Source organism: Abramis brama (genome assembly GCF_963993115.1).
Source record: "Abramis brama genome assembly, chromosome: 20".
In the NCBI taxonomy this organism is placed as follows: Eukaryota; Metazoa; Chordata; class Actinopteri; order Cypriniformes; family Leuciscidae; genus Abramis; species Abramis brama.
In genome coordinates, this window is record NC_139982.1 from 34,506,730 (window position 1) to 34,534,502 (window position 27,773).

Consider the following 27,773-nt stretch of genomic DNA (forward strand, 5'->3'; position numbering starts at 1 on the left):
CTTTCTTTCTTTTTAACTAATCTATCTATCTTTCTAACTAACTTATCTATCTTTCTTTTTAACTAATCTATCTATCTTTCTAACTAACTTATCTATCTTTCTTTCTTTCTTACTAATCTATCTATCTTTCTAACTAACTTATCTATCTTTCTTTCTTTCTTTTTAACTAATCAAATCTATCTTTCTAACTAACATATCTATATTTCTTTCTTTCTTTTAACTAATCTATCTATCTTTCTAACTAACTTATCTATCTTTCTTTCTTTCTTTTTAACTAATCTATCTATCTTTCTAACTAACTTATCTTTCTTTCTTTCTTTCTTTCTAACTAATCAATCTTTCTTTTTCTTTCTTTCTTTCTAATCAATCTTTCTTTCTTTCTTTCTAATCAATCTTTCTTTCTTTCTTTCTAACTAATCAATCTTTCTTTCTTTCTTTCTTTCTAATCAATCTTTCTTTCTTTCTTTCTTTCTTTCTTTCTTTCTTTCTTTCTTTCTTTCTAACTAATCTTTCTTTCTTTCTCTTTCTTTCTTTCTTTCTTTCTTTCTTTCTTTCTTTCTTTCTTTCTAATCAATCTTTCTTTTTCTAATCTATATTTTTTCTTGCTAACTAATCTATATTTTTTTCTTTCTACCTACTCTTTCCTTCTTATTTCTCTTTTTTTCTTTATTTCTGTCTATCCTTTCTTTCTTTCTAACTAATCTTTCTTTCTTTCTTTCTAACTAATCTTTCTTTCTTCACAACTATTCTTTCTTTCTAACTAATCTATCAATCTAACTTTAAACTACTTTAAACTTCTAACTTCTTTAAACTTCTAAATTCTTTAAACTTCTTCAAACTCTCTGGTCAGACTTTCTCAAGCCAACTTAAAGTTTGTCTCAACAAACTTTTTTTTCTAGTTTTAAATCAAAGACGGCGCCGTCGGCGGAGCCAGTTAGTGTATGTCAACTACATGGCTGGTGGATAATCAGCATACGTTGTGGAGAACATTAACACACTTATGGCCGTAAGGGTTTGGGATTGCACACTTGCTAAATTATAAACACATACTCATATTTATTTCTGCATGTACATATTTCAATGAGCCCCGATAAATGCAGTTTGTACTATTTCTAAAACGCTTCTTTATAAAGAACATTGTTTTCTCAATACTTTACCTATACCGCTGTGAAGGAAAGAGCGCACAATCGATCATCGAGGCATCGATATCAACCTATTCAGCGCCTCCACCATGGACAGCGCCTGCTAAGGTCGAACTTAAGAAGGTTTACCTTAAGCAACAGCCTAAGGTATAGTTCGGAGGACACACGTAGGAAAGGTATACCTGTAGTTAAGGTGTACCTTTTGAGTCTTCGTAGCGCGCTAAGAGACAACGTTATCGGAGAACGCACCCCAGGATTTTTTTGTTGCTTTTTTAATACAATAAAAATTTAATTTAATTTGTTGTTTAATAAAATTATAAGCCTATTATTTTTAGTTTATTAACAGCAACAACAGCTGTAAAGATGAATTTGACGATCGCCATCTCCGTAGTAGCCTAGTGAACACGCCTAGAGAGAAATGCACATCATTACATAACCAGAGAGTAGCCTATTTCTTTTCGTTTTAAATTGTTAAAAAGACATTTTAAGCTTAAGATATATTCATGTATGTGAGGCATATGCTGAGTTTCGTTAAGTTAGGATGAGATGCGCTCCTGTTTACGAGCAGTGCAAGTGACCACGCGGGCGCCTCTATGATTGTGTTGTCTGCTATATTTGGTATTTGACAATTTGTTGATAAAAAAAAATATTAAAATTAAGATACAATTTATACAAAACGAAATTCACTTAAAAAAATCGTTTTTTGCAAAACAAAACTTAATTAAGTGGTCAAAATCATGTCTGACCCGCTCCATGTATCTCGATATTGCGTATACTCGTGTGTGCGGTTCACTTTTCAACACTCAGTTTCTAAAAAGTTTGAAATCTTCTTTGAATTGTTAAAACAAACAACAACTGCACATGAGGAGCTTGAACTCATTCTCTCGCTGCTAGTACAGGTCAAGCGCTACGAACCGAAAGTAGGCAACCGGAGTCGTCGTTATGGCAGCGCGCATTGTTTGGAGCAGAATAAGGTGGATAAGTAAAAGGTATAAGAAGCTATACAAATAAAGCAAACAATTCAGTCAAACATACAAAGTCAGCGCTCTAGTCTAACCATACAACGGTAAAGTTAAATAGCTTATGTATAGCTTTATTTGTATAGCTTCTTATACCTTTTACTTATACCTTTTTACTAATATTGATAAAAACTGAAATTTAACAAAAAGAGTTTTGTCATTTTAAATTGTAATAATTGTATGTAAAAAAATTAAAAACTGTAATGTTGTTTACTGCAAAATCTGTTGTTTAGTACAAATGCACATATTGCCTGGACCATATTAAAATGTTTAATGTTTTTATATTATATTTAAAACGAAAAGAGGCAGGATTGTGTTTTATATTTTGTTTTGTTTTTTATAAATAGGCAATGTGCAGTGAATAATCAACGCGTTGCCTGAACCAGATTTGTGTGGCTATCATGTTTAAGATTTCTTTAAATGAAAACGAAAATAGTTAGTATGGTGTTTTATCACATATTTCGTTGTCTAAAATATAGGCTACATAGAGATAGCCGGAGTAGCAGAGCGAGCTGAGTGACGCGCGCTGCGTCAGAAGGTGGGCGGGGTTAGGATTTCCCAAGATTTTCCATGATGAAAGTGACCAATCATAAGAGGGTCAGTGCCCTCCTTGGTTTCCGCCCCCAAATTGTCAAAAGTCATGTAGACTCGAACGAGCAGAAATCAGCTGAGCGAGCAGAAATCCACTGCGCGAGCAAAACAGCAGTCCGCGAGCAGAAGCCCGCAAGCAGGATTCCACTGTACAAGCAGAGTTAACCTATGAGAGTATGCCAGGCGCTCGCTCGCAGCTACTTGTACACCTCTCGGTTGTTGAATTTGTGCGCGAGTACTTTTATCATGCCAGCTGAAGGTTCATTTTTGCGCGTGTGAAATAAAATATTGTGCTCGTGAGCATGTCTTACACGCTCATGACATTTGACTAAAAAATAACGCCATAGAGGTGCATCTTCAGTTGCTTCTTGAAAGATGTTATGTTCTCGGCAGTTTGGGTGGAGGTTGGCAGCTCGTTCTTCCAGAGAGGAACAGAAAGAGTGAGTGGTTTTGGAGAGTGAACTTTTTGCCTCGTTGTGAGGGAATAACGAGACGATATGTCGCTCAGTCGGTGACCTGAGCTGGCGGGATGGAGCATGCATTTGTTGTAGTGGGTTGATTGAGCTGTTCCAGTGGTAGTCCTGAAAGCCAGCGTTAGAACATTAAACTTGATTCTGGCCACAACTGGGAGTCAGTGGAGTGAGAGGTGGGGATGCAGAGACCAGTATAATTATACTGATGTATTTACAGCACAAAAACGTAAATTATTTACGTATGAACAACTCTACCGATATTTGTAGGCCTACGTATTCCTATTTATGCATATTAAAATCGTGGAATTAATGTTTTGACTCTATTGCATTCAATTGTCTTATCAATTACGTTTCCAGTCGCATTTATTAAATGCAGTTTACTCATTTAAGAAATAACATTTCACTCGTGCCTTCTGCTGCAAACTCGTTTCGGAGGATTCGAGTACATGATGTTAAACAAGACTATATTTTAAAACCGTAAAAATACCATCTTTAACCGTTTTACCATTTTGTAATATTTAGTTTATTTCTACTGTGAGACACAAAATTCGTTTTCTCCTATTGAACCATAATACACCCAAACACAACATAAATTCACAAAAGACATCAATTTTATTAGCTTGATGTAATCCACATCTTTATAATCCATGCTTTGCTAGAAAGAGATCCACATTCAGCCCTTTATCCAGCGATCTTCATCTGCATTCAGCGACCGTAAAACGTCAAATCCCGCGCTCGTGGTGAATTCAAATTCAAAAATTGCCGCTCTCAAGAAGCGTTACATGTTTTACGGCAGTGATATCAAACGCTCATTGGCTCTCGCCAGCTTCGTCACAGATTGCGACATGCCGTGCTTCAGTCGGTAAACTACATTTGAAATGGAGAAGCGGCGCGCCTTCACACAGAACGAAGCCGAATTAACATGTTCATGGATTAAATTCTTAAATTCTGCTCTGTAACTCATATAAAACTATTATACACTGCCAGAGAGAACTGCGACTGCAATGCATCGTCATGTGCACGATTTGTGGTACCTGTTGTGACATTTTCGCAATAAGTAAATTATTGTGATTACACATGTGTTGTTTTTCTTCATAATTGTAGCCTACGTCATTTTAAGAATTTGTTCTGCGAAGGTTTAGGAGTAGGATTAGTGGCTCAAAAGTCAAAATATATTTTAATACTAGGGTAGACTGTGTACAGTTGAGACACCTTAAATAACTTGCGTTCGCAGCAAGCACAAGTTGTGATTTTTGCTGTGCACATGCGTATTAGTGTCCTCTTTGATTGTGGGAAATTTGAACAATGGACGCATCTCCAATCCGAAGATATCGGAAAAGTTTTTTTTCTAAAGTAGGACGTTCACTTCACCATGCACTCTCCACAATGAATAGCTTATTATCCCTATATGACTGTTAAACGTTACTACTGGTATCATCACAAACGTTATTCTGTGCCCTAAAAACTGACATATTTCATGGTATTGTGTCATGCAAGGTCATTGCAAAATCTAGAGAAATGTGCGAGGTGGCCAGCGGGGAATAGTTGAGTCTACTGTACCCCCAATAGAGTTCTATGAGGTCACACACTGTTTAGTTGTGCAGTGTTATGATAACAGGTTAAACGTCGTAATTAACCAGCATAGGACGCAAATGAAAATAAAATTTGATATTTGTGATATTTAAACTGTGTATTATTAATAAATATTGTTTCATATCTTCTTCCTGCTTTATAAATTGTAACCAGTGCTAATTTAAATAAAATGAATGAATATAAATGGTTGAATAAACAAAAATGTTGGCCAATTGTTATTTTCTTTATTTGTCTTTATTTTTTATATTTACAATGAATGGTTATGTCACGGTGTGGGTTTTGTGTCTTGTTCTTGTCTGTCATGTGTTCCCCTGTCTTTGCATGTTTAGCTGTCTCCTGTTATGTTGATTAGTCTTCCCAGGTGTTTCTTATTTACCACACCCCCTTGTTATCTTGTTTAGCTTGGTTGTCTGTGTATTTAAGCCCTGTGTGTTAGTTCAGTCATTGTGAGTTATTGATGTTGTGAGGTTGCATGTTCTTTGTTCTGTTCTGAAGTCTGAGTTTATGTCTAAGTTCTAGTTTATTTAATAAAAACACCGTTGCACTTGGATCCTGCTTCTTGCTTCCTGCTCTGCATCGTAACAGAATAACTCACCAAAAATGGATCCAGCAACTGTGAGTAACCAGGCCCTAAGGAGATTCCTTGCTACTCTTTTTCAAGATGGCCAGCCCATGGAAAGGTATGTGAAGGACTTCTGGGCTTGCTGCCATTTAGCGTCACTAGATGACGTCCAGCTCATGGATCTGTTCTGGAGCGGTCTGGACGAGGATATTGCTCAAATGATGCCAGAGGACTATACCGGCTGGACGCTAGAAAGGTATATTGACCTGGCCCTTTTCCTGAGTAATTCGTCATTTGCTGTGGGCATGGAGGAGAAGCTTCGTGAACCCGCAGTATCTCTTCAGCCTGTTCTTCACGTCACGCCAGCCATCAAGCTAGTCACCGGATCGGTCTATTATCGTCCAGGACTGGTATCCAGTGTGGCCGATTCCCCGCTGAGGTCAGTACGTGTTGCCATAAGGGCCATCGTGCAGGAGTCTTGTCCCGCCGAGACTATCCTGCATAAATCATGTTTCACCGAGACCTTCCTGCCTGAGTATCTTCCAGCCAAGCCTGCACTTCACGCCAGTCCAGCCGAGCCTGCACTTCACGCCAGTCCAGTCGAGCCTGCACTTCACGCCAGTCCAGAGCTGTGTTCACCGCTGGTCCTGCCCAGCACAAAGCCTTCACCGCTGGTCCTGCCCAGCACAAAGCCTTCACCGCTGGTCCTGCCCAGCACAAAGCCTTCACCGCTGGTCCTGCCCAGCACAAAGCCTTCACCGCTGGTCCTGCCGCCGAGCTCAGAGCCCTCTTCGCCGCTGGTCCTGCCCAGCTCAGAGCCCTCTTCATCGCTGGTCTTAACCAGCTCAGAGTCCTCTTCGCCGCTGGTCCTACCCAGCTCAACGCCCTCGCTGCCGCTGGTCCCGTCAAGCTCAGAGCGCGCTGATCCTGATCCAGAGCCAGAGCTTCACGTCAGTCCTGCCGAGCCAGAGCTTCACGTCAGTCCTGCCGAGCCAGAGCTTCACGTCAGTCCTGCCGAGCCAGAGCTTCACGTCAGTCCTGCCGAGCCAGAGCTTCACGTCAGTCCTGCCGAGCCAGAGCTTCACGTCAGTCCTGCCGAGCCAGAGCCAGAGCTTCACGTCAGTCCTGCCGAGCCAGAGCCAGAGCTTCACGTCAGTCCTGCCGAGCCAGAGCCAGAGCTTCACGTCAGTCCTGCCGAGCCAGAGCCAGAGCTTCACGTCAGTCCTGCCGAGCCAGAGCCAGAGCTTCACGTCAGTCCTGCCGAGCCAGAGCCAGAGCTTCACGTCAGTCCTGCCGAGCCAGAGCCAGAGCTTCACGTCAGTCCTGCCGAGCCAGAGCCAGAGCTTCACGTCAGTCCTGCCGAGCCAGAGCCAGAGCTTCACGTCAGTCCTGCCGAGCCAGAGCCAGAGCTTCACGTCAGTCCTGCCGAGCCAGAGCCAGAGCTTCACGTCAGTCCTGCCGAGCCAGAGCCAGAGCTTCACGTCAGTCCTGCCGAGCCAGAGCCAGAGCTTCACGTCACGTCCACCCGTCCAGAGTCTCGTCCCGCCGAGACTGAATCTGATCCTGAGCCTGAATCTGTTCCTCTTCCTCTTTCTGCGCCTGTGTCTTCGGACAAGATGGCCGAAACCACGCCTGTGTCTTCGGACAAGATGGCCACCGCCGAACCAGTGTCTCAGGACAAGATGGTCTCCGGCGAGCCAGTGTCTTCGGACAAGGTGTCTGTCCCTGAGCCGGTGTCTGTCCCTGAGCCGGTGTCTGTTCCTGTCCCTGAGCCGGTGTGTGTTCCTGTCTCTGTGTCTGTTCCTGTTCCTGAGCCAGTGTCTGTTCCTGTGCCATGGTCGCCTCCCAAGTGGTCGTCGCCTCCCGAAGGGTCCTCTCCGCCGTGGCCACCCGAAGGGTCCTCACCGCAATGGCCACCCGAAGGGTCGTCTCCACCCTGGCCGCCTGAAGGGTCGTCTCCGCCCTGGCCACCTGAGGGGTCGTCTCCACCCTGGCCGCCTGAAGGGTCGTCTCCGCCCTGGCCACCTGAGGGGTCGTCTCCGCCCTGGCCGCCTGAAGGTTCGTCTCCGCCCTGGCCGCCTGAAGGTTCGTCTCCACCGTGGCCGTCTGAAGGTTCGTCTCCGCCCTGGCCGCCCGAAGGTTCGTCTCCACCTTGGCCGCCTGAAGGTTCGTCTCCGCCCTGGCCGCCTGAAGGTTCGTCTCCGCCCTGGCCGCCTGAAGGTTCGTCTCCACCGTGGCCGTCCGAAGGTTCGTCTCCGCCCTGGCCGCCTGAAGGTTCGTCTCCGCCCTGGCCGCCTGAAGGTTCGTCTCCTCCCTGGCCGCCTGAAGGGTCGTCTCTGCCCTGGTTGCCTGCACAGCCTGTACCTCCATGGCCGTCTGCACAGTCTGCTCCGCCCTGGCCGTCTGCATGTCCTGCTCCACCCTTGTTGCCCACGCTCCACGGCCCTGTTCCCGGTTCCCAGTGCGGGCCTGGCCCTCCGGCCCTCCCCCAAGACCGCCTCCGCTTCACCGCCCTCCTGAACTTTTTGTTTTTTATGGGCGTCGGGAGCCGCCCATAGGGGGGGGGCTATGTCACGTTGTGGGTTTTGTGTCTTGTTCTTGTCTGTCATGTGTTCCCCTGTCTTTGCATGTTTAGCTGTCTCCTGTTATGTTGATTAGTCTTCCCAGGTGTTTCTTATTTACCACACCCCCTTGTTATCTTGTTTAGCTTGGTTGTCTGTGTATTTAAGCCCTGTGTGTTAGTTCAGTCATTGTGAGTTATTGATGTTGTGAGGTTGCATGTTCTTTGTTCTGTTCTGAAGTCTGAGTTTATGTCTAAGTTCTAGTTTATTTAATAAAAACACCGTTGCACTTGGATCCTGCTTCTTGCTTCCTGCTCTGCATCGTAACAGGTTAGTTACCTTTACATCATTAGAAATGGTTGTCTCACAGACAAAAAGCACCTTATTTTTATGAGCTAATTGTGGAAAATATGTCATGGCATGTCATGTGGAAATTCACTTCTTTTCAGTATCTATTTTTGTGTGAAAAATCAAAACGCAAGAAGTGTCTCAACTGTACTCAGTCTACCTATATTATTAATAAAACGTACTCGGTTACTAACGTAACCTCGGTTCTCTCTAGAGATGGAACGAGTACTTGCGTAATATCTTACGCTAGGGGAAAACCTCTTTTCCTCGAGATATTGAAGCCAAAAATTATCCTAAATTTTGCAATAATGTAAAACGCATTGCAGCAGCATGCAGACATGGGCGAGACAACTCGCGCGCCCATTGGCTGCTCTGCGGCAACTGCCTCAGCCTATCGAGAGAGGCCCCTCATGACGTCAGAACCAATGAGGGTGCTTCACGCCCACTACGTCATGTCCCGCCGAAAGCGGGTGGGGCTGGGCTATAAATACGGCCCCGAGAGTCTGGTTTGGTCAGTTTTTCATCGCCGAAGCGAATCAGAACATGACGCATGCACGGCAAGATACGCAAGTACTCGTTCCCTCTCTAGAGAGAACCGAGGTTACGTTAGTAACCGAGTACGTTCTCTTACGAGAGGTTCTCTTGTACTTGCGTAATATCTTACGCTAGGGGAACACAGTGTAAAACGCCATGCGTGCTTGAGATATAACACTAAAGTCCCAAGGGCATGTGCCCGGGGCTCATATAGTGCCTAATCACAAGGGACTCACAGAGAATCCGGGAAGAGGGGCTAGAATAGCATCATTCCTGTAATATAGAGCTCTAATAAGAGCAGATTATATCAAGTGTTCCACACAGCCAGGGCGAACTCGGCCTGGACTGATAAACATTGGGGGACTTACACACTGCCCACAGAAGTATATAGACGATCGGTGATCGACGCTCCAGCAGTTTCAGCATCCTGAGCCGATAGCATCGGGCAGAAATTACTGAAAAATTAGACCGCGAGCAACTTAGCTTGCAAAGCGGGGACCTCTAGGTTATAAAACCGTATAAATGTAGACGGGGAGGCCCAGCCTGCCGCCATACATATATCTTGCAAGGCAATCCCATTTGACCAGGCCCACGATGAAGCCATGCTTCTCGTGGAGTGCGCTCTGACACCCAACGGGCACTGCATGCCATTGGAAGTGTACGCCAGCGCAATGGCGTCATCTATCTATCTGGATAAGCTCTGTTTCGACGCGGCTAGTCCCTCTGAACGTCCGCTGAACGAAACAAAGAGCTGCTCTGTCTGTCTGAAGACAGATGAGCGAGACACATAAGCTCTTAATGCCCTGACTGGGCAAAGGAAGCTCGCATCTCCTTCCTCGTCAGAGACCGGTAGGGCTGACAGGGAAATGACCTGCGCCCTAAAACGGTGTGTTGAGGGATTTTGGAACATAACCGTGCCTAGGTCTTGAGTCATTAGGCCCAAACTCCATGCATGTCGCTCTTACTGAGAGCGCATGTTAGTCCCCTATACGCTTCACTGAAGCGAGAGCCAGAAGAAACACTGTCTTGACAGACAGGTGTTTAAGATCAATCGTCTGTAAAGGCTCGAATGGGTCACCTTTCATGGCTTCCAGCACCGTAGAAAGGTCCCATACAGGGACTGAGGGAGGTCTGGGAGGATTCAGTTTCTTAGCTCCTCTAAGGAAGTTGATGACTAAATCGTTCCTTCCTATTGACTGACCAAGCGTTGTTTTTGAGAACACTGCTATGGCCGCCACATAAACTTTGAGCGTGGAAGGGGTCCTGCCCTTATCCAACAGCTCCTGTAGGAAGGAGAGTGCCTCCGTCACCCCACAGTCTGGGTGTGACACGCCACGAGCTGTGCACCAGCTGGAGAACACTGACCATTTCGAGGAGTAGAGCCGTCGCGTAGACGGGGCTCTAGCCTGCGTGATCGTGTTTAACACTCCCTCTGGGAGGTCAGCGGGTACCCGTTGATGGCCCAAACATGAAGGGACCACAGCTCTGGGCGAGGATGCCAAATTGAGCCCTTGGCCTGAGAGAGGAGGTCCCTCCTCACTGGCAGTGGCCATGGGGCAGTGCTCACTAGCTGCATCAGAACTGGGAACCAGGGTTGGTTTTTCCAGAACGGCGCTACGCGTAGCACTGAGCATCCCTCTTCCCTGATCCGTTCTATCACCTGAGGCAGGAGAGAGACAGGAGGAAAGGCATAGAGCAGGCGGCGGGGCCATACATGAGCCGGCGCGTCCCTGCTCTTGGAGAAAAATTCCAGACAGTGAGCGTTTTCTTGAGACGCAAACAGGTCTACTTCCGCTCTGCCGAATTTCTTCCACAGCAGCTGGACTGTCTGTGGGTGTAGAGAGCACTCGCCTGTCGGAACATTGTTCCTGGACAGTCTGTCTGGTCCTACGTTTAGGAGTACTGGCACGTGCGCTGCTCTCAGCGAGAGCAGGTTGCACTGAGCCCACACCAGGAGGCGTTCTGTCAGCCTGTGCAGGTTCCTGGACCTGAGGCCGCCCTGGTGATTTATGTAGGACACCACAGACATGTTGTCCGAGCGGACCAGGACGTGGTGTCCTGTTATTTGGGGACAAAAACGCGTTAGCGCGTTGTCTATTGCCAACATATCGAGGCAGTTTATGTGCAGAAGCTTCTCCCGTTCTGACCATTGGCCGAAGAACGGTCTGCCCTCGAGCAGCGCTCCCCATCCCGAGGTAGATGCGTCTGTAGACACCACCCTCACACTCGAGGAAGTCCCCAGGCTTACACCTGATCGGTACCAGTCGTTTGCTTTCCAAGGTTTCAGAGCTGCGATGCATTTCTGATTGACCTTGAGACGAAGCAGACTGGAAGCCCACGCTCGGCACGGTACTCGCGCTTTCAGCCAGAACTGTAGCGGGCGCATGTGAAGCAGGCCCAGCTGAAGTACTGATGATGCTGAGGCCATGAGACCTAGCATCCTCTGAAATTTCCTGAGCGGTACCGATGCGCCGCAGCGGAAGAGCTCGCTGCGCGCTGAATGTCCAGTACGCGCTGTGGTGACAGTCACGCTATCATAGACAGCGAGTCCAGTTCTGTGCCCAGAAAAAAATATTATCTGTCTGGGGGACAGAGAACTCTTCACCCAATTGACTCTGAGACCCAGATTCTCGAGGTGGTCGAGTAAAATGGTCCTGTGCTCTATGAGCTTCGAGTGAGATTGAGCTAGAATCAGCCAATCGTCCAAGTAGTTCAATACTCACATGCCCTGTAGTCTGAGGGGTGCGAGCGCTGCGTCCATGCACATCGTAAATGTACGGGGTGCTAATGACAAGCCGAACGGTAGGACTGTGTACTGATATGCCTGGCCCTCAAAGGCGAATCTCAAATATCGCCTGTGGCGTGACGCTATCTGTATTTGAAAATACGCGCCTTTCAGATCTATTGACACAAACCAATCTCCTCAGCGAATCTGCGCGAAGATTTTTCTGGTTGTGAGCATTCTGAACTGTCGCTTCGCAAGCACTCTGTTCAGTTGCCTTAGATCTAGTATGGGTGAGGGGTTGAATGCGGAGCGCGCTCTGGTCGCTCAGCGACAGAGGGGCTTCGGTGTGCTGCAACATAAGCGTCGCGCTTATGGCATTTGAGGCAGGGGGCGCGCTGATAACAGCGGGCAGATTGCGGTGGTCCTCTCGGTGGTCAACCGATAGGGGGAGGGCTGGGCGAGTCCCGTAGGACCTGTCATGTCCATGTGTGAATGTGGGCGCGGGATAGCGGGCACATTTACAACACTGTGAGCATTGTCTGCCTGAGCAGAGCGAATGCACATTGGTTTCGTTTTTACAGAAACCTTGAGACATGCAGAACGTAGTGTTTGTGGGCACTGGGCAGTGGGCACATTTACCACATTTAATGTGCAATCGATCTGGGTCGATTTCATGTGTGCGAGCCCTGTGTGACGGGTTGTGTTTGTGTGTAGGAATGAGCACTGGGCAGTGGGCATTTTGTCTACACTCATAACGCCATCAACCGTGGCCGGGACACCAGAAAATACACTCTCATGGGATTTATCTGGGTAGCCGTAAAAGCGGCGTTTGTGTGCAGGCAAGCGGGCTGTGTCGCCGACTTGTTTACTGCAGAATACACTGGAACAGTCGCATTTACTGGAACTGAACGAGCGAGAAGTTGCCATAGAAACAGAGAGCGTCAACATGCTGGCGTTTGTTTGCAGTCGTGCGTGTATTAGTACAGGCTCGTTCACTGCAATATTGACATTTCCAGTCGCCTGACGCATGGAAACCATAGAAACGGTGTTTGGGTGCAGGCAACGCGCTCGTTGGCTGCAAAATACACATCTGCAGTCGCCTTTTCAGGGAACTGACGGCATAATTTTATTTGCCGGTAGACCCGGGATCGAACACGAGTCTCTCGCGCGAAAGCCTGATAATCTGCCACTGGGCCACAGGGGAAGACACTTAAGCATTTAGTCAGTGCGAATATTATGAGAGAGCATGAACATGCTGGCGTTTGTTTGCAGACGTGCGTGTATTACAACAGGCTCGCTCTCTGCAATATTGACATTTCCAGTCGCCTGAACTTCAGAGGGGAATGAGAAATGTGTGAGAAAATGGACGTCGGCCCGGCCGCAGCGGGACTAAAACAGTCTTTTCTCGTTTTGCCAGTGACGCACGGGAACCATAGAAACGGTGTTTGGGTGCAGGCGAGCGGGTTGTAGAACGCGCTCGTTGGCTGCAAAATGCACATCTGCAGTCGCCATTTCAGGGAATTCGAACACCGGTCTCTCGTGCGAAAAACCTAAGATTCCACCACTGAGCCACAGGGGGGGAACACAAAGGCTTTCAAATGCGTCAACATGTTTTCTTCGGCGTTTTCTTGCAGGCGTGCGTTTATATAACAGGCTCGTTTGCTGCAATATTTATATTTCCAGTCGCCTGATCAGGGAACTGAGAAATGTGTGAGAAATGGATGTCAGTTCAGCCTCAGCGGGACTAAAACACTCTTTTCTCCTTTCGCCGGTGAGTGACGCGTGAATGGGGCGCAGGGGCAGGGTAGCTTTCTTGTAACGTAAAGAAAAACTAACCCCGACCGTCCGCTTCCAACGTCCCTTGTGAACGGCGCAGTTTGCGGGGCTCAAACAGAGAGAGAGAGAAAGCTAGCCCCGTGGGGGGGTATTGGGCGTCTTGAAAAAGACACCCGGCTCTTTTAGTGAAATGAGAGTGTGTGTCGCGGCGGTGATCACACACACATACACAAAACACAGTAGCAGAGAAAAAGGATATATAACGCCGGAAAGCGTTAGCAGGAACGGCGACTGAAGGCGGCGAGTTGTCGACCAGCAGCTTCAGATGTAGCACTAATCCCGCTGAGTGCTTGAATCAGACGGCACGGCTTCCTCTCTAGGATTCAGCGATGCGTGGGCTTCGCTGAAGAGATGAAAAACTGACCAAACCAGCCTCTCGGGGCCGTATTTATAGCCCAGCCCCACCCGCTTTCGGCGGGACATGACGTAGTGGGCGCGAAGCACCCTCATTGGTTCTGACGTCATGAGGGGCCTCTCTCGATAGGCTGATGCAGTTGCCGCAGAGCAGCCAATGGGCGCGCGAGCTGTCTCGCCCATGTCTGCATGCTGCTGCTGTGTTTTACATTATTGCAAAATTTAGGATAATTTTTGGCTTCAATATCTCGAGGAAAAGAGGTTTTCCCCTAGCGTAAGATATTACGCAAGTACGAGAGAACCTCTCGTAAGAAAACTGCCATCTCCCTACACATCTCTGTCCATTACGTTTTATCCTTTTTATATTCTGTATAAAATGGGTATGTTTAGGTGTGGGAGCAGGTTTAAAGGATCTTACATTTATCTGACCATACGTCCTGTTTAACCAGGACATGTCTGGCCAGGATTTCGAGATCACCCAAAATGCCCGGGATTCGGCTTTTGCTTTCTACAGTCACCATTCATTATGTTTACATTACTACATTAAGTCGTCATATACTGACGCTTTCAAAAATTCTTCAATATCTGACGCTCAAAGCACCCTTTAGCGTCCATATGAGACGCATAACCCTACCACAGACCTAAACCTACCCATAACCGAAGCGTCTCATATTGACGCTAAGGGTGCTTTGTGCGTCGGATATTGACGAACTTTCGAAAGCGTCAGTTACATGATGCCTAAACCTACCCATAACCGAAGCGTCACATATGGACGCTAAAGGGTGCTTTGAGCGTCAGATATTGAAGCTTGTTTGAAAGTGACGCTTTGGGGTGAGAATGTGTTGTTATTTGACACTGATACGTACGTGCCAGCTTTGCAGGTCATGCATTCTGCTTCACACGGATCCTGATCGAGACGAAAACACAGGAATTTTCTTAGCAATGCTAAAACGCACATCAACCTATCACTTGTTTACCGTGATATGTAGCCTAAACTACATTCAGATTCACCAATCGGAATTAATTCAGTCCTATTCAATCAAAAGGTGTGCATGTAAACAAAATGAATGGCGACGATATAAAGCAAAAGCCGAATCCCGGATATTTTGGGTGATCTCGAAATCCCGGCCGGACATGTCCTGGAAGAAGAGGACGTATATGGTCACCCTACATTTAACGGTAATAGTTAACGTTTTGTAGCTGTAAAATCATAATTATGTTACGTTTAAATGAGTTCAACGATTGTATAGGCTGCTCTACCTAACCTCTGTCATTAAGAGACATCCAGAAATTTCCCAGATATTTATTAACGCCCCTCAGCAATCCCACGTCAACACACGCTGAACTCTTGCAACGTGTACGTGTTACGCAGGACTGGTTGATAGAAAAAGATGTTGGTGGCTGATAGTTTCACCTTCACCTTACAAAATATAATGTATGGGATAACCAAGGATTGTTGTAGATTATTTGATTTGATTAATAACATTATATTATTGGCAAAATACTATATACATAAATGTAGATTTTTTAAATCCCCTCCTTTGTTTATTATATTCAGAAACGAATTAAAATACTTCTCAGATGCCCCAAATGGAAAATCGAAGTGCAATATATTTGTTAGTATTGTATAACCTGTTTTAATTGTTGTTGTTTTTCTCTTTACTTGTGTTGAGTCTTCCACGCCTGTATTTTCTTTGTATAAAAACTGTTTTGTGCCAAAAAAAAAAAAAAGTGTACGTGATACATGTAGGCTAGAGTAAAGTTGGGCTGCAGCTAGTGGATATTTTAATTGTTAGCATGCTTTTCATCCATTCAATGGTGAAACGAAACTCTTCTTATCACTCAAAGGAAGATATTTTTCCACCTCCACATAGGCTGTTTTTTTTTTTTTTACTAGGGTGACAATACATCAAGACTTTTAGAGTAAAAACAAGCTGCAGCAGATTGATAGGCTATACTGACCCGGCCTGGAAGTGTACGTGCAGCCCGAAGGACGTTATCTTAATTTCTATTATGTCACCAAATATATGGATTGAGACAAACTGGACTGTTTGGCAAGACGACTGCTGTTCTTTGCAATTCCTATTATGACCATATAACTACATTCTGCCTGATACTAGGGCTGTCACTTTTGAGAAAAATCAAATTGAACGGGTAGGCTATCAAATATCAAACAATGTATTCGAATATCTACGAGTCAAAAACGATCAGTTAAAAAATGCGTCATGAAGAGGGAAAAAAACATATAGGCTATAAGTCGCATTTATTTAGAAATTTATTTCACAAAAAAAAAAAAAAAAAAAAATGTTACAGACGGGACAGTTCTCCGTTACGGACATGAGCGTTCTGAAAGCGGCACTAAAGACTGCTTTAAAACTTTCACAGAGACCTCAAACAGAAAGCACAAAGTCTGTCTTTAAATTTAATTTCGTTTTGTATTAATTGTATCTTAATTTTAATCAATGTTTCATCAACCAATTGCCTGGATTTAATAAGAAGTAAATATAGCAGACATGACACGACATGGAGGCACTGGCGCGTGAACCTGGAGCTTGTCTTATAAATGAACCAAAACTCAGTGTATAAGGTAGCCTACTTGCCCCACAGACCTGAGACATAGAAAGCTTGAAATGTCTACTTTTAAACAGAACAATTCAAAACAAAAGAAAACAGACTGTTCTCTTCTTATGTCATCCGTATGAAATGTGCATTTCTCTCTGGCATTCACTACTGCGAAGATCGCGAGTCAGCATTGTCAACTTCATCTTCAACTTCACACGTCAAATACACAGGAATGATTATCGGCCTGTTCACATCGGCCCTATTTTGACATCAGAACCATACCATGTGTAAAAAAGGACCATATCGGCCGATATTATATCGGCGGCCGATATATCGTGCACCACGGTCCATGTCATACGTTTCAGCATCTATCCAAACGTACAAAAAGTATGTTTTCTATCTTTGAAAATGACGTATTATTAATACCTATGTATTAACAATGAGACCAGGCTGAATAATCATTTAAGGCACATTTTTAAAAAGTTTTAACATGAACAGCAAATTATGCTTAACAACATAGCCCTAATGGAAGATTGATATTCTGATAATCTGGGTCATGGTGTTTTGACCCAACCAGCAAAATGCAGGCACACGGATAAAATGATAACATTTGGATACCCATCATGAAGGATATTTGGACATCAGGTTACATTTAATCGGGAAGTTAAATGTTTCACATTCACTTGTATTGGTGAGATTTCTTAAAGGGATAGTTCACCCAAAAATGAAAATTCTGTCCTAAATTAATCACCCTCAAGATGTTCTAAACCTGTATGAATCTTTCTTCTGATGAAGATATTTTGAAGAATGTGGGTTACCAAACAGTTTTGTGTTCAGTACAGAAACTCACACAGATTTGGAAAAACTTGATGGTGATCAAATGATGAAATAATTATCATTTTTCTGTGAACTATCATTTTAACACTTAAAGCTTAGTTTACTGGTACCTTAACAGCTTAATAGTTACATTTTTACCAAGAAAATAATTTAACAACACTCTGCTTTTGCCTTGCCAAATCAGAGTAATGTTTTTATTCTCCACAGTATTGTTTCGATTTTGGATCATACAACAGCCAGGAGAACAGATACACATGATGTCATCGCTACAGAAAGAGAAAAGCAGTACACAACACACTCGTTCTGAAAAACACACAAAAGGTGTCTCCTGTGTTACATCTGTCAATGAAATCTCCCCACCCTATAGTAAGCATTAATCTATTATTCACACTTATTTAATTGCTGTGTTCCACTGTTAGATTGTAACATGAATGCCTCTGGATTGTCCAGGATACACTGGATTGGTGAATCAGGGAGCCACGTGCTACTTGAACACAGTGCTGCAAATACTCTTCATGACAGAGGACTTCAGAGAGGCTGTGGAAGGGTAGGAGTTTATCATTGTTTTATTGGTCATTTCAGCTGATAAAACAAATCCAGTTATAACTAGTGTGTTTTACAGGTACAAATCAAATAACAGCATTTCCAAAATAAATAAAGAGATTGCATTATTATTTGAGTGTTTACGGTCTGGAAACAGAAGCTCTGCCACCACTGAAGGAATCACAACTGAACTTAAAATCAATGGTAGGTTTAAGATTTACTTTTAAAGGAGACCTATTATCCTTTTACTTGTTCAACTTTAGTAATGTTGCTGTGAGCATAAAAGATGATCTGCAAGGCTACAAAGCCACTCCAAAGGGAGACATTTTATTTAACAGATTCCTCTTTTCAAGAACTACAACGACCGGCTCAACGCAATTTTTCCGGGCTTTACGAAGTCATAATGTTCCTCATTTAAATAATCTCCGCCCATGGAATATGCAAAAAAAAGTTGGCGAGGCCTGGATGAGCTGCATTAGAAAAGATGAAGAGTGTAGTCACTGTTTTTTTCCACCACGGAAAAAGTTTGTCCTAAGGCTGACAAACATATATTTTGAAAACTGTTCCTGAACATTATGAGCTTAACTTTTGTCTCTGCGCTGCACATTTAATAAAGAACAGCAGACAGAGAGAGTACAATGCATGTACAATACAATAACTAGTCAGGTCAACGTGTGATCGTCAACCAGTGGGTCTCTGAGGCCCTGTCCCAAATGGCACCCTAACTGTGCGTTCACACCAAACACAAATAGCGCGTCAAATTTGCGTCTAGTTGGACGCTTGAACATTTTGAATCCATTTGCGTGTCCAGAGCAAAATTGCAAAAAATACAAGAGGTGGATTTCGCCTCAGACGCGCGTCAATTTCACGTCAAACTTTTGCTTTTTACGCGCGTCCGAGGCTAAATCCGCGCATCGGAGCGAGGATCACCCTTCAGGACACCAACTACAGCCGCTCTATCCCAGCTGCAGAGCGCCTGTCCATCTGTCTTCGGTTAGAAAATGTATATGAAATTTTAAATACAATATTTTAAATAAATGCTAATATACACTATGCTATCAATGTTTTTCAAACTGTGGTACGGATACCACTGTTGGTGCTCTTTCTAGTGATACCCACTAGTATATACTCACTTCCTAGTGATACTCAGTTAACTGCTATATTGCTATACTCCATTTTGAGTGAGTGACTCCGGGCGGGAGTTTATCCCGTCACTTCACCACGTGACAGCAGCAAGCAGGCTCCTTTTTCAACTCTGGTGTCAGACGCGAATTCGCGTCAAACGCTTGAATGCACAAAAAGCACCAAATAAAATAATTTGCGCCAGACGCTGAATTCGCGCGAATGGGACAAATCCGCATCCGCCGCGCTAAATGCCTCATTCGTGCCGCAGGACTTCCTGACGCGCATAAATGTGTCTTTACATTGACTTAACATTGAAATCACTCGCGCCAGACGCTCTATTCGCGTTTGGTGTGAACGCAGCATAAGGACTCGTGGTCTTCCTCTGAGTCCGCACTTTCGTGACGTAAAGCCGCTTTGGCTGTTGGGAAGAAGTCTGCTGCAGACCTCGCATCAGTGTGGGCTTGGCAAAAGTGCACATCGAGGGCGCAAATCGACCGCATAGCACCCTTCTGAGACCTAATGGGACACCCTACGGTCTCACGAACTTAACGGACACGTGCACGCGGCAGCCATTGTAAGTCTACAAGACCGAAAGTGCATTTGAAGTGTGCCATTTGGGACAGGGCCTGAGCTGCTGTGAGTGAGTGGAGGCGGGGCTCATTTGCATATTCATAGAACTGCGTATACTAAATGAGGCAAGAGTGTCTTACAGAGTTACATTCAAGATATTTTACGGCATGAAGACACTTTTTTTCAAGGAAAAATTTTTTAAATATGTAATTTTGGGGATAAAATTATTGATTACATTAACATTGTCAGGGTCTGAATCGGGCTCAAAATTGACACCATCGTAATAATTAGAGCTCGCGGTTATGGAGGAGTGGGACATTTCTCGATCATGTGCTACACTGGGCCAATCACAACACACTGGGCCAACTAACCAATCAAAGCATATTTATTATTTCGGAAGGAGGGACTTCATCGAAAACAACATGTTTAACCAGACTGGGGAGAGAAGAGCTGTAATAATGTAAAATATGTGAACAATAATGGCTTTTTTGAACAATCAAGCATGAAAACATATTCTAGTGCACTCCCCTCCCCTCATAAAAAGAGCACAATAAGACTCCTTTTAAAGTAAAACACGATTTCCTGACAAATTTCAAAAACAAAACAAATATACAACCCGATTTTCAGGAAAAAAGTGTAAAATGCAATAAAATTAAGTTTCTGTGGTTTTGTTAATTCTCTTGAATCTTTATTAAAATTACAAGAGTACAAATAAAGTTTTCACTGAACAGCTTCATGTATTTTGTAAATATAAACAAGTTTTAATTTTGATGGCAGACTCCAAAAAGGGGACAGAGGCAAAATAAAAGTGAAATGATTACCAAGATAAACTGTTTTGAAATAGTCCACAATGAGCAGGTGAATTGGTAATACTGTAGTGATTGGGTGTAAAAGGAGCTTCTCAGTCTTTGCAAGCACCAAATACCCTAACAAAATTGTCAAACAATTCAAAAAAAAAAAAGATTATTAAAAAAAGTTCAGGAGGAACATCCAAATTGCCTATCCAATCAGTACGAGAGGAGGCCTGTATATATATACAGTCGACTCACCTATGTTCCTCGACAGTTTTCAGTATCCCTCCGCCACCCCGTCTCTCCTCTCACTCGCCTGGTTACTTTCCTAACCAGGAATACGGGGGAGTACTCTGGGTTCGGGCCAAATACCAACCATCTAGACTTTCATCAGCGACAGGTGCAAAAGCAAACTTCTGTCCTGGTTTGAGGAGCATCACTGCAAACGGCATCGGTGACCTGCATTTCTGTGAAGGTACCACTGATGTGGAGGAATATACTGGGATTGTACAGGGACATTTAATGGCATCAAGATGACATCTTTGCTGGGAAGCAAGACAATGCCAGGCCTCATTCTGCACATGCTGAAACTGAGTGGTTTGTAGACACTCTTCGCCACAGAAGAGATGAGCCTGCAGTCCAGATCGGTCTCTTATTGGAGATGGACAGCCCATCATGAAAAGGAGAATCAGGCAACAACGACCACGGACTGTTGAGCACATGTCTTATATCAGGAGAGATTGGGCAAATATTCCACTTGCAAAACTGCAACAATTAGCATCCTCAATTCCCAAATGATTAAAAAGTGTAATTAAAAGGAAAGGTGATGTGACGGTGGTAAACATGCCTTTGTCCAACTCAAAATTTGTTTATATTTAAAAAATACAATTAAGTTGGTCAGTGAAAACATTGGAAATATTTTCTTTGTACTTTTATCAGTTAAATAAAGTTAAAAGAGAATGAACAAATCACATATTATTGATTTGACTGTTTTTTACTAAATGTCCAGACTTTTCTGGAAATGGGGTTGTACATTTTCTCTTCAAATGTGTGTTTAGCACTTTTCGCATATTTGAATAATTCTGACATGGTTATTTCATCAGTTCATAAGCAGGAAGATGCTCCAAAATGTCTTCAGAAGATACTCAACATGGTCGATCCTGAGATATCTAAGGTGTGTTTCTAAAATGTGTTGTACATTCTTCTCACTGTGTCTAAAGTTTGCCATGTTTGATATTATAGGGCCGATGTTCCATGTAATCCTTGAAGAATTTGAGTTTAATAAAATCAGACATAAAATGGTCATACATTTTATAAAATCTATATCTATCTTTATACTGTACAGATATTTCAGGGAAAGATGGCGCAAATCACCACTTGTAGAAGACCAGAAAAAGCACATGATCCTCTGAAGCAAGTTAAAACATTTTTCATTATATCAATTTCTCTGGAGTCACAGGAGGATCATATAGATGTGGTAAGCATTCATACATTCCTGATCCCTTGGCAGCGAGAATATAATAACTTAAACCTCTGATAGAGTAACATTTATAAGGAAATATTCAATGGATGTTTACCTCAGTCAACTGCATTTGTAGCATAATATTTGTAGCATAAAAGGATGATTTTAAACAGCTTTACAGCTCAAATAATGCATTTTATATAGAATTAATGTGCCTTCATAAAATTGTAAGCTTCACATTTTTTATTTAAATGCTCCTGATTCTTCCATCATATGAGCCCGTCGCAGTATGACATTCATGAACAAATGCTGTCTGAAGCTCTTAAACCTGGAATATTCCTTTAAATTCATGTTTTGTCATTTTTAGCTTCAGGCAAACTCAACAGTTTAACAAGAAAATGGTTTCAATAACATTTATTTTGTATTTCAGCAAGGGTGTTTTGATTCGTATTTTGAACCAATCACCATGTGTGGGGAAGGCCAACAAGTGTACTGTAAAGATTGTGAAAGGCTGATGGACACAGAAACTGTGAGTGCGGTAACTTCTTTTCAAATGCAACAAACTTTGAAGTAAAGTTCTACTCAAATGGATCTTGAAATACAGTGCCAGCAATACAGAATATGTTTCACCATGGTTTAGGATGGTTAATGATATAAGAATACATATTATAAATGTAATCTTGTAAAACGATCTTTCCTTTCAGAGCTGCAGTTTGCAGAAAGTTCCTTCAGTTCTGGTTCTGCACCTGGAGAGGTTTGAACTGGATTATGACACCATGTGCTGTGTGAAGAACTACTCTTCAGTGCAAATTCCTGCCCAGTTATCAGTCAAAGTAAGATCAGTTTAAGATTTAAGGTGTTCAATAGATGTTATTTCACAGAAAAATATTTTAGAGTAGCTCACCGATAAAAGAAAAGAAAAGAAAAAAACCTGCCATTTAAATAAGTGATTTGCAAAAACAGTATGAACACAATAAGTACATCATTTTTTATACAAGGTCATAATTTAAAACAATATAAAGTGTGACCAGACATATTTTTAGTCATTATTGATTGAAAAGCTACTACTTCATTGAGTTGTTAAACTGTGAACAAATTATTAAGGCAGAGCTGGAAAATGATTCATGAACTGGATCATTGAAAACTATTCTCATCTTTGGGTTAACTGGTTCTTTCTGTAGTGAATAAGTAAAACAGTGTTGTCTTATCTGTGTTTTCAGGATGAGGCTGGTGTAAAGCACACGTATGATCTGTATGCTATGGCCAACCATTCTGGCTCTCTTAGTGGTGGACACTACTATGCTGACATCAAAGATGCTGACAACCAATGGTATCAGTTTAATGACTCCATAGTTCACAAGGTGAACTGTCTTTGATGTTTTTTTTTTTTTTTTTGACTAAACCAATGTAGTTTTATGAGGTTTCCCTTTTTATCAGTAGTATATCTGGTAATTTCATGTTTCTACTGATAGATGTAGTATAATCTGACAGGGCTTTTATCCATTATAGTGTTCTTAGCAGTCAAACTGAATTAGTTTTTGTGCAGATGTTTGCATTGAGAAATACATTGTAAATGCTTTATGGCTGAGATATTAATGAAGTTTTGTGATATTGATTGTTTTGTTTCATCCCTTTACTGTATGGACTTTCCTCATATTTTTCAGATGCGTGATTTGAAGTGTGATCCGGACAAACACTTAGTCAGTAATGAAGCATACCTTCTTTTGTACAAGAAATGTGAGTTAATATTGAAATGTTCAAACCTAGTAAATGCATGGGGTTTCTAAACTGAGGATGAAATCGTAACATTAGGTGCGTTTACATGGAGTGGTTTACAAGTCCAATCCGAATGAAACTGCTCCATGTAAACCCCTCAATCTGAACACAAATGCCCAAACCGACTGGAGAGGGGTGACAAACCTTTTAGAATCCGTTCAGTAGAATATGTAAACACTTGACCAGATTTAAAACTGAAACTATCCCACACTAGACACGTTATAGCCCTGTTGGGAAAAAGAGAGGAGTAAAGCGAAAAGCTTCAGATGGACAGTGATACAGAAAGACACTGACGACTCATTTCAATTCAGAATCGCTTCTTTCGTTTAGGAGACACAAACTCCATTTACCTGCACTTTGATCTGTGAAACTTTGCAAACCTTTTACATTCACAATCAGCTGTATAACACACTACGTGAAGTGTAATATCCCCAAAAGCATAATAGTATAATATTTATTGAAGTTGTGTGTTGAGTACAAAAGAACTTTTATGTCCTAAGCTAGTGAGTCAGCTTGCTGCTCTCACAGCTATCATACACCCCTGTATTCTAGCCTGTAAATCACCTTACAGTTAGAGGACTGTTTACCCAATTAATGTCCAGTGTCTAGGAGAGGAGTAAAGAGGCCAGAGTCACTCTTTTATTAGGCAATGCTAAATGAACAGGTCATAATTTGTCAATAGAAGTATGAATATGTACGAAGTAAAATACACAATAATGCAGGGCTGTGCAAATAATAAGCAAACAACTTATAGAATTAGACTGGTTCAAAAGATACTGAAAGTGGAGAAAGGTACTCAGTCAGAACCAGTCCCAACAGTTCTGAGAAAGTCCAGTTAAAGGAATGATAAGTTCAGATGCGTTGAACTCTTGACGCAGAAGCTCGAATGGCAGTTATTCTTCGATATCTATCCTCGTCTGGGTCGTGACTCATGATGGGCTGTGCTGCGCTATCAACAGTGTATTGAGGCGTGTAGCTTCGTGTGGTGCGTGTGTTCAGTGTGTGTGAGGGGTGTGTGTGATATGTAGCCTACTGAGTGTTGGCTTGATAAACGTGTGGTTCTATAACAAAACAAATGAGGATCGATTAGTTTTCTGATACGATTCATGTAGCAAACACATAATCAATGCAGAAAATAAGAGGTATTCTTTTACAACTGCAGAAACTTATTCTTTATACATAATAGCGTATCAGATCATGCTCATTAGACACTTACAGGGCCCTATTTTAAGGATCTAAAGAGCATGTCTGAAACCACTGATTTCATGTCTGAAACCACTTTTGCTAGTTTAATGAGGGGAAAAATGGTCGGCGCTCCCGGCGCTGGTCTAAAAGGGTTGTCTCTATTCTCTTAATGAGTAATGGGTGTGTTTTCTTTTTCAGGTTCAGGAAGTACAAAGGACAATGAGTCAGAAAGACCAGAGAAACAAATACAAAGAGCAAACACTCGGTCACAGGAAGATCATTCAAAACATACAAAATACAGTGAACCAGACAATCCTCAGACAAATCAGCAAACTGAGCACACCGTGAGTGATGATCTCCAGAAAGTGAGTTTACTGAAGTTTACTGAAACTGAAGCAAGGCCCTCACAAACCCTGACAGATGAATCTACAGCAGAAATGCAGTCAACTGATGTGGATGGTGACAATCTGTCACAACCATTCATTCATAATCCAGACAGAGTCTCAGAACAAAACAATTGTTTACAAGTAATTGATGTACTTTAGTATTTAAATGAAGATGGTGAAACACAGTCAAACAGGAACAATAAGAAGACAAGAGGAGCATGTTTCACAGAATGTTCAACCTGTATTTTATCAGCTTTATTAATTGTTTTTCTCTTCCTTATTATTATTATCGGAGTGATTATTTACAATAGTGTCAGGCTATTACACTAGCTCCGCCCACTGTCTTGTTGAGCCAGATACCATTTAAAAAAGAATCCCATCTGATAACAGGACCAGTGGTGTGGAGAGAAAGGTGTGTGGCGACCAATCAGAGTTCAAATTCATTTTTTTCCAAGCTCATTCTTCTCCAATCACATATCAGACCAGAATAATTATTAGAAACGTGGAAATAAAGGGCCTAATGGGTATTTAATAGTAGAATAAAGTGTTTATTGGGTGTTTAACAGTGGGAATAAAGTGTTTATCATCTGGGTTATTGTCCCAATAAGGCGGCATCCATTTGATGATTTTAATCAATTAAATCATATACACTGTTATGTTTTTATTATAGCATGCTGTTTTATAATATACTGTAATACACTGAGGATGCAGTATAGCATTAACAACTTTTAACACTTAATCCAAAAAGTACTTTTTGGTCTAAAAGGTGTACTGCTAAAACACAAGGCTGGATATCTCAGTCGGAGTTTCATTTTTTGTATTGTCAACACCTGATTAGACCTGACTTTTACACTCTTCCTAAAATCCATAAGAGGCTAATTGATCCTCCTGGCCGTCCAATTGTGGCACAAACTAATTCTCTCTTATCTCAGTATGTTGATTTTTTTTATAAAACCATTTGTTCATTCATTACCATCTTATATTCGGGATTCGACTGATTTTATCAATACGATTTCTGAGTTGCACGATTTACCAGATATTTCTAACTTTAGATATAACAAGTCTGCATACTAACATTTCACATGAGAAAGGGCTTAGTGCCCTTAGACATTACCTTTTGTTATGCGGTGATGTCATTCCACCGTCAGAGTTTGTTATTGAGATGGCTTTATCTTTTGAAATATAATTATTTCAGTTTTGACAAAGATTTTTTTCTTCAAACAAGTGGTAGGGCAATGGGCTCGATCTTTGCCCCCAACTATGCCAATTTATTTATGGGTTTTGTTGAGCAAAGTTATGTATTGAATGCAGAAAATAATCCTTTTTATTCATGTATCTTTAAATGGTATAGGTACATTGTCCTCGTTCGTCTCAGAGTTTACTTAGTCCTATACAGAACGGAAACTATCATTGTGGGAATTGTGCTCAGTGCAATAATACATTTAAAACATAATTTTTTTGTCATCCAAGAACTGGTAAAAAATATATAATAAATTCTGTGATTACTTGTGTTTCCACTCAAGTTGTTTATTTGATTTGTTTTTGATTTCCTATGTATTCATATAAAACACAGTACACGCAGAAATACATCCCCTTTTACAGTGGTTAAGCTTGTTTCCATATTAGTTAATAGTAGAAGCTGAAGTGTTAATTTTGAACTACTCATTAGTCCTGCATTACTTCCTTCATCTCATTAATGACGGACCATTATTATAAAGTGTTACCTTTTTTATGATTTCATTACAAACTGGTTTAGAAACACAAATGCATTGTTTGTTCATCTCCATCAGCTGCTAATATTTCTTTACCTTTATGTAAACACAAAATCATTACTCATGAGCAGAAACACTAACATCCATTTTCATTGATGAACACTAACTTTGTCATAACTTTATCATAAAACAAAAATTACTATGGATATTCTAATATTTCAAACAGAAGCAACATTGATTACAAAAGAGATTATGATCTCATAAATTATGGCATATTTATTCTGTCCAGTTAGGGTGTGAATATGTGTGCAGTTTAATGTTTGCTTTGACTGGATCCATCCACAGAAATAAGAGAAAGCCTCTGATCTGACAAATAAATGAAAAACATGAGACGCTGATCTGTAACTCATGAATCTCACAGGTAGTGTCTGTACAGTACACAAACGCTTGAACAATATATTGTCACTTAAATTACACACATTATATTCCATTTACACTCAAACACAGATGGTAAAACATCATGCCACTATTTTCTGGCATGAAGAAAAGGAGTATAATCATGAAAATAGTCATTCAGCTTGAAATGAAAATAGTGAGTCTACATGTCTTGCTTTCTTAACTGTCATTGGTGCTTGCCAAAGGTAAATTCAGCGCTACTCAAGAGGAAGCGTTTAACAGAATTTCCCCAGTTTAAGCATCAACATGACAAAACAATCCCATGCAGAACAATCTTCAATCTGTCAATCTCGTCATGGTTTAAAAAAAACAACCTCATATATCCTCATTCCTGTTTACATTATCATTGACGGATGGTTAACAGATGTAGTTTTGAGGAATTATTGGCAGCACAAATATGAATCATGTGAATGTCTCGAACAAAAGGTTGTTGTTCAGTCTCACGCAAGGAAACCACACAATGAAATGCATCATTAAAATAGACTGGCAGAACAGGTGAACTTTCTGATACTTTCATTTTCACTGAGGGACAAACATTTAGTGAAAGATCAAACACTATCATTTTTAGTTTATTGACTTTAAACAAATGTAATTAATTCAATAAATGCACATGGGAAAAATAAACATTTG

The 27,773-nt window shown here is 42.2% G+C and overlaps 1 protein-coding gene across 2 annotated transcripts in view; it reads left to right on the forward strand.

Moving 5' to 3' along the window:
* Positions 1-26,725, forward strand: part of LOC311071107 (ubiquitin carboxyl-terminal hydrolase 50-like) — a 50,819-nt gene extending 24,094 nt beyond the window's left edge. For both annotated transcript variants that reach the window (XM_084095340.1, XM_084095339.1), the window contains exons 2-11: positions 17,345-17,503; positions 17,588-17,684; positions 17,760-17,884; positions 21,270-21,340; positions 21,512-21,643; positions 22,059-22,157; positions 22,333-22,461; positions 22,849-22,989; positions 23,293-23,365; positions 24,788-26,725. In XM_084095340.1, coding sequence (XP_083951466.1) covers positions 17,392-17,503; positions 17,588-17,684; positions 17,760-17,884; positions 21,270-21,340; positions 21,512-21,643; positions 22,059-22,157; positions 22,333-22,461; positions 22,849-22,989; positions 23,293-23,365; positions 24,788-25,134 — 1,326 coding nt within the window. In that variant the 5' untranslated portion in view covers positions 17,345-17,391 and the 3' untranslated portion in view covers positions 25,135-26,725. The remainder of the gene's footprint in view (positions 1-17,344; positions 17,504-17,587; positions 17,685-17,759; positions 17,885-21,269; positions 21,341-21,511; positions 21,644-22,058; positions 22,158-22,332; positions 22,462-22,848; positions 22,990-23,292; positions 23,366-24,787) is intronic.
* Positions 26,726-27,773: the final 1,048 nt, after the last annotated feature.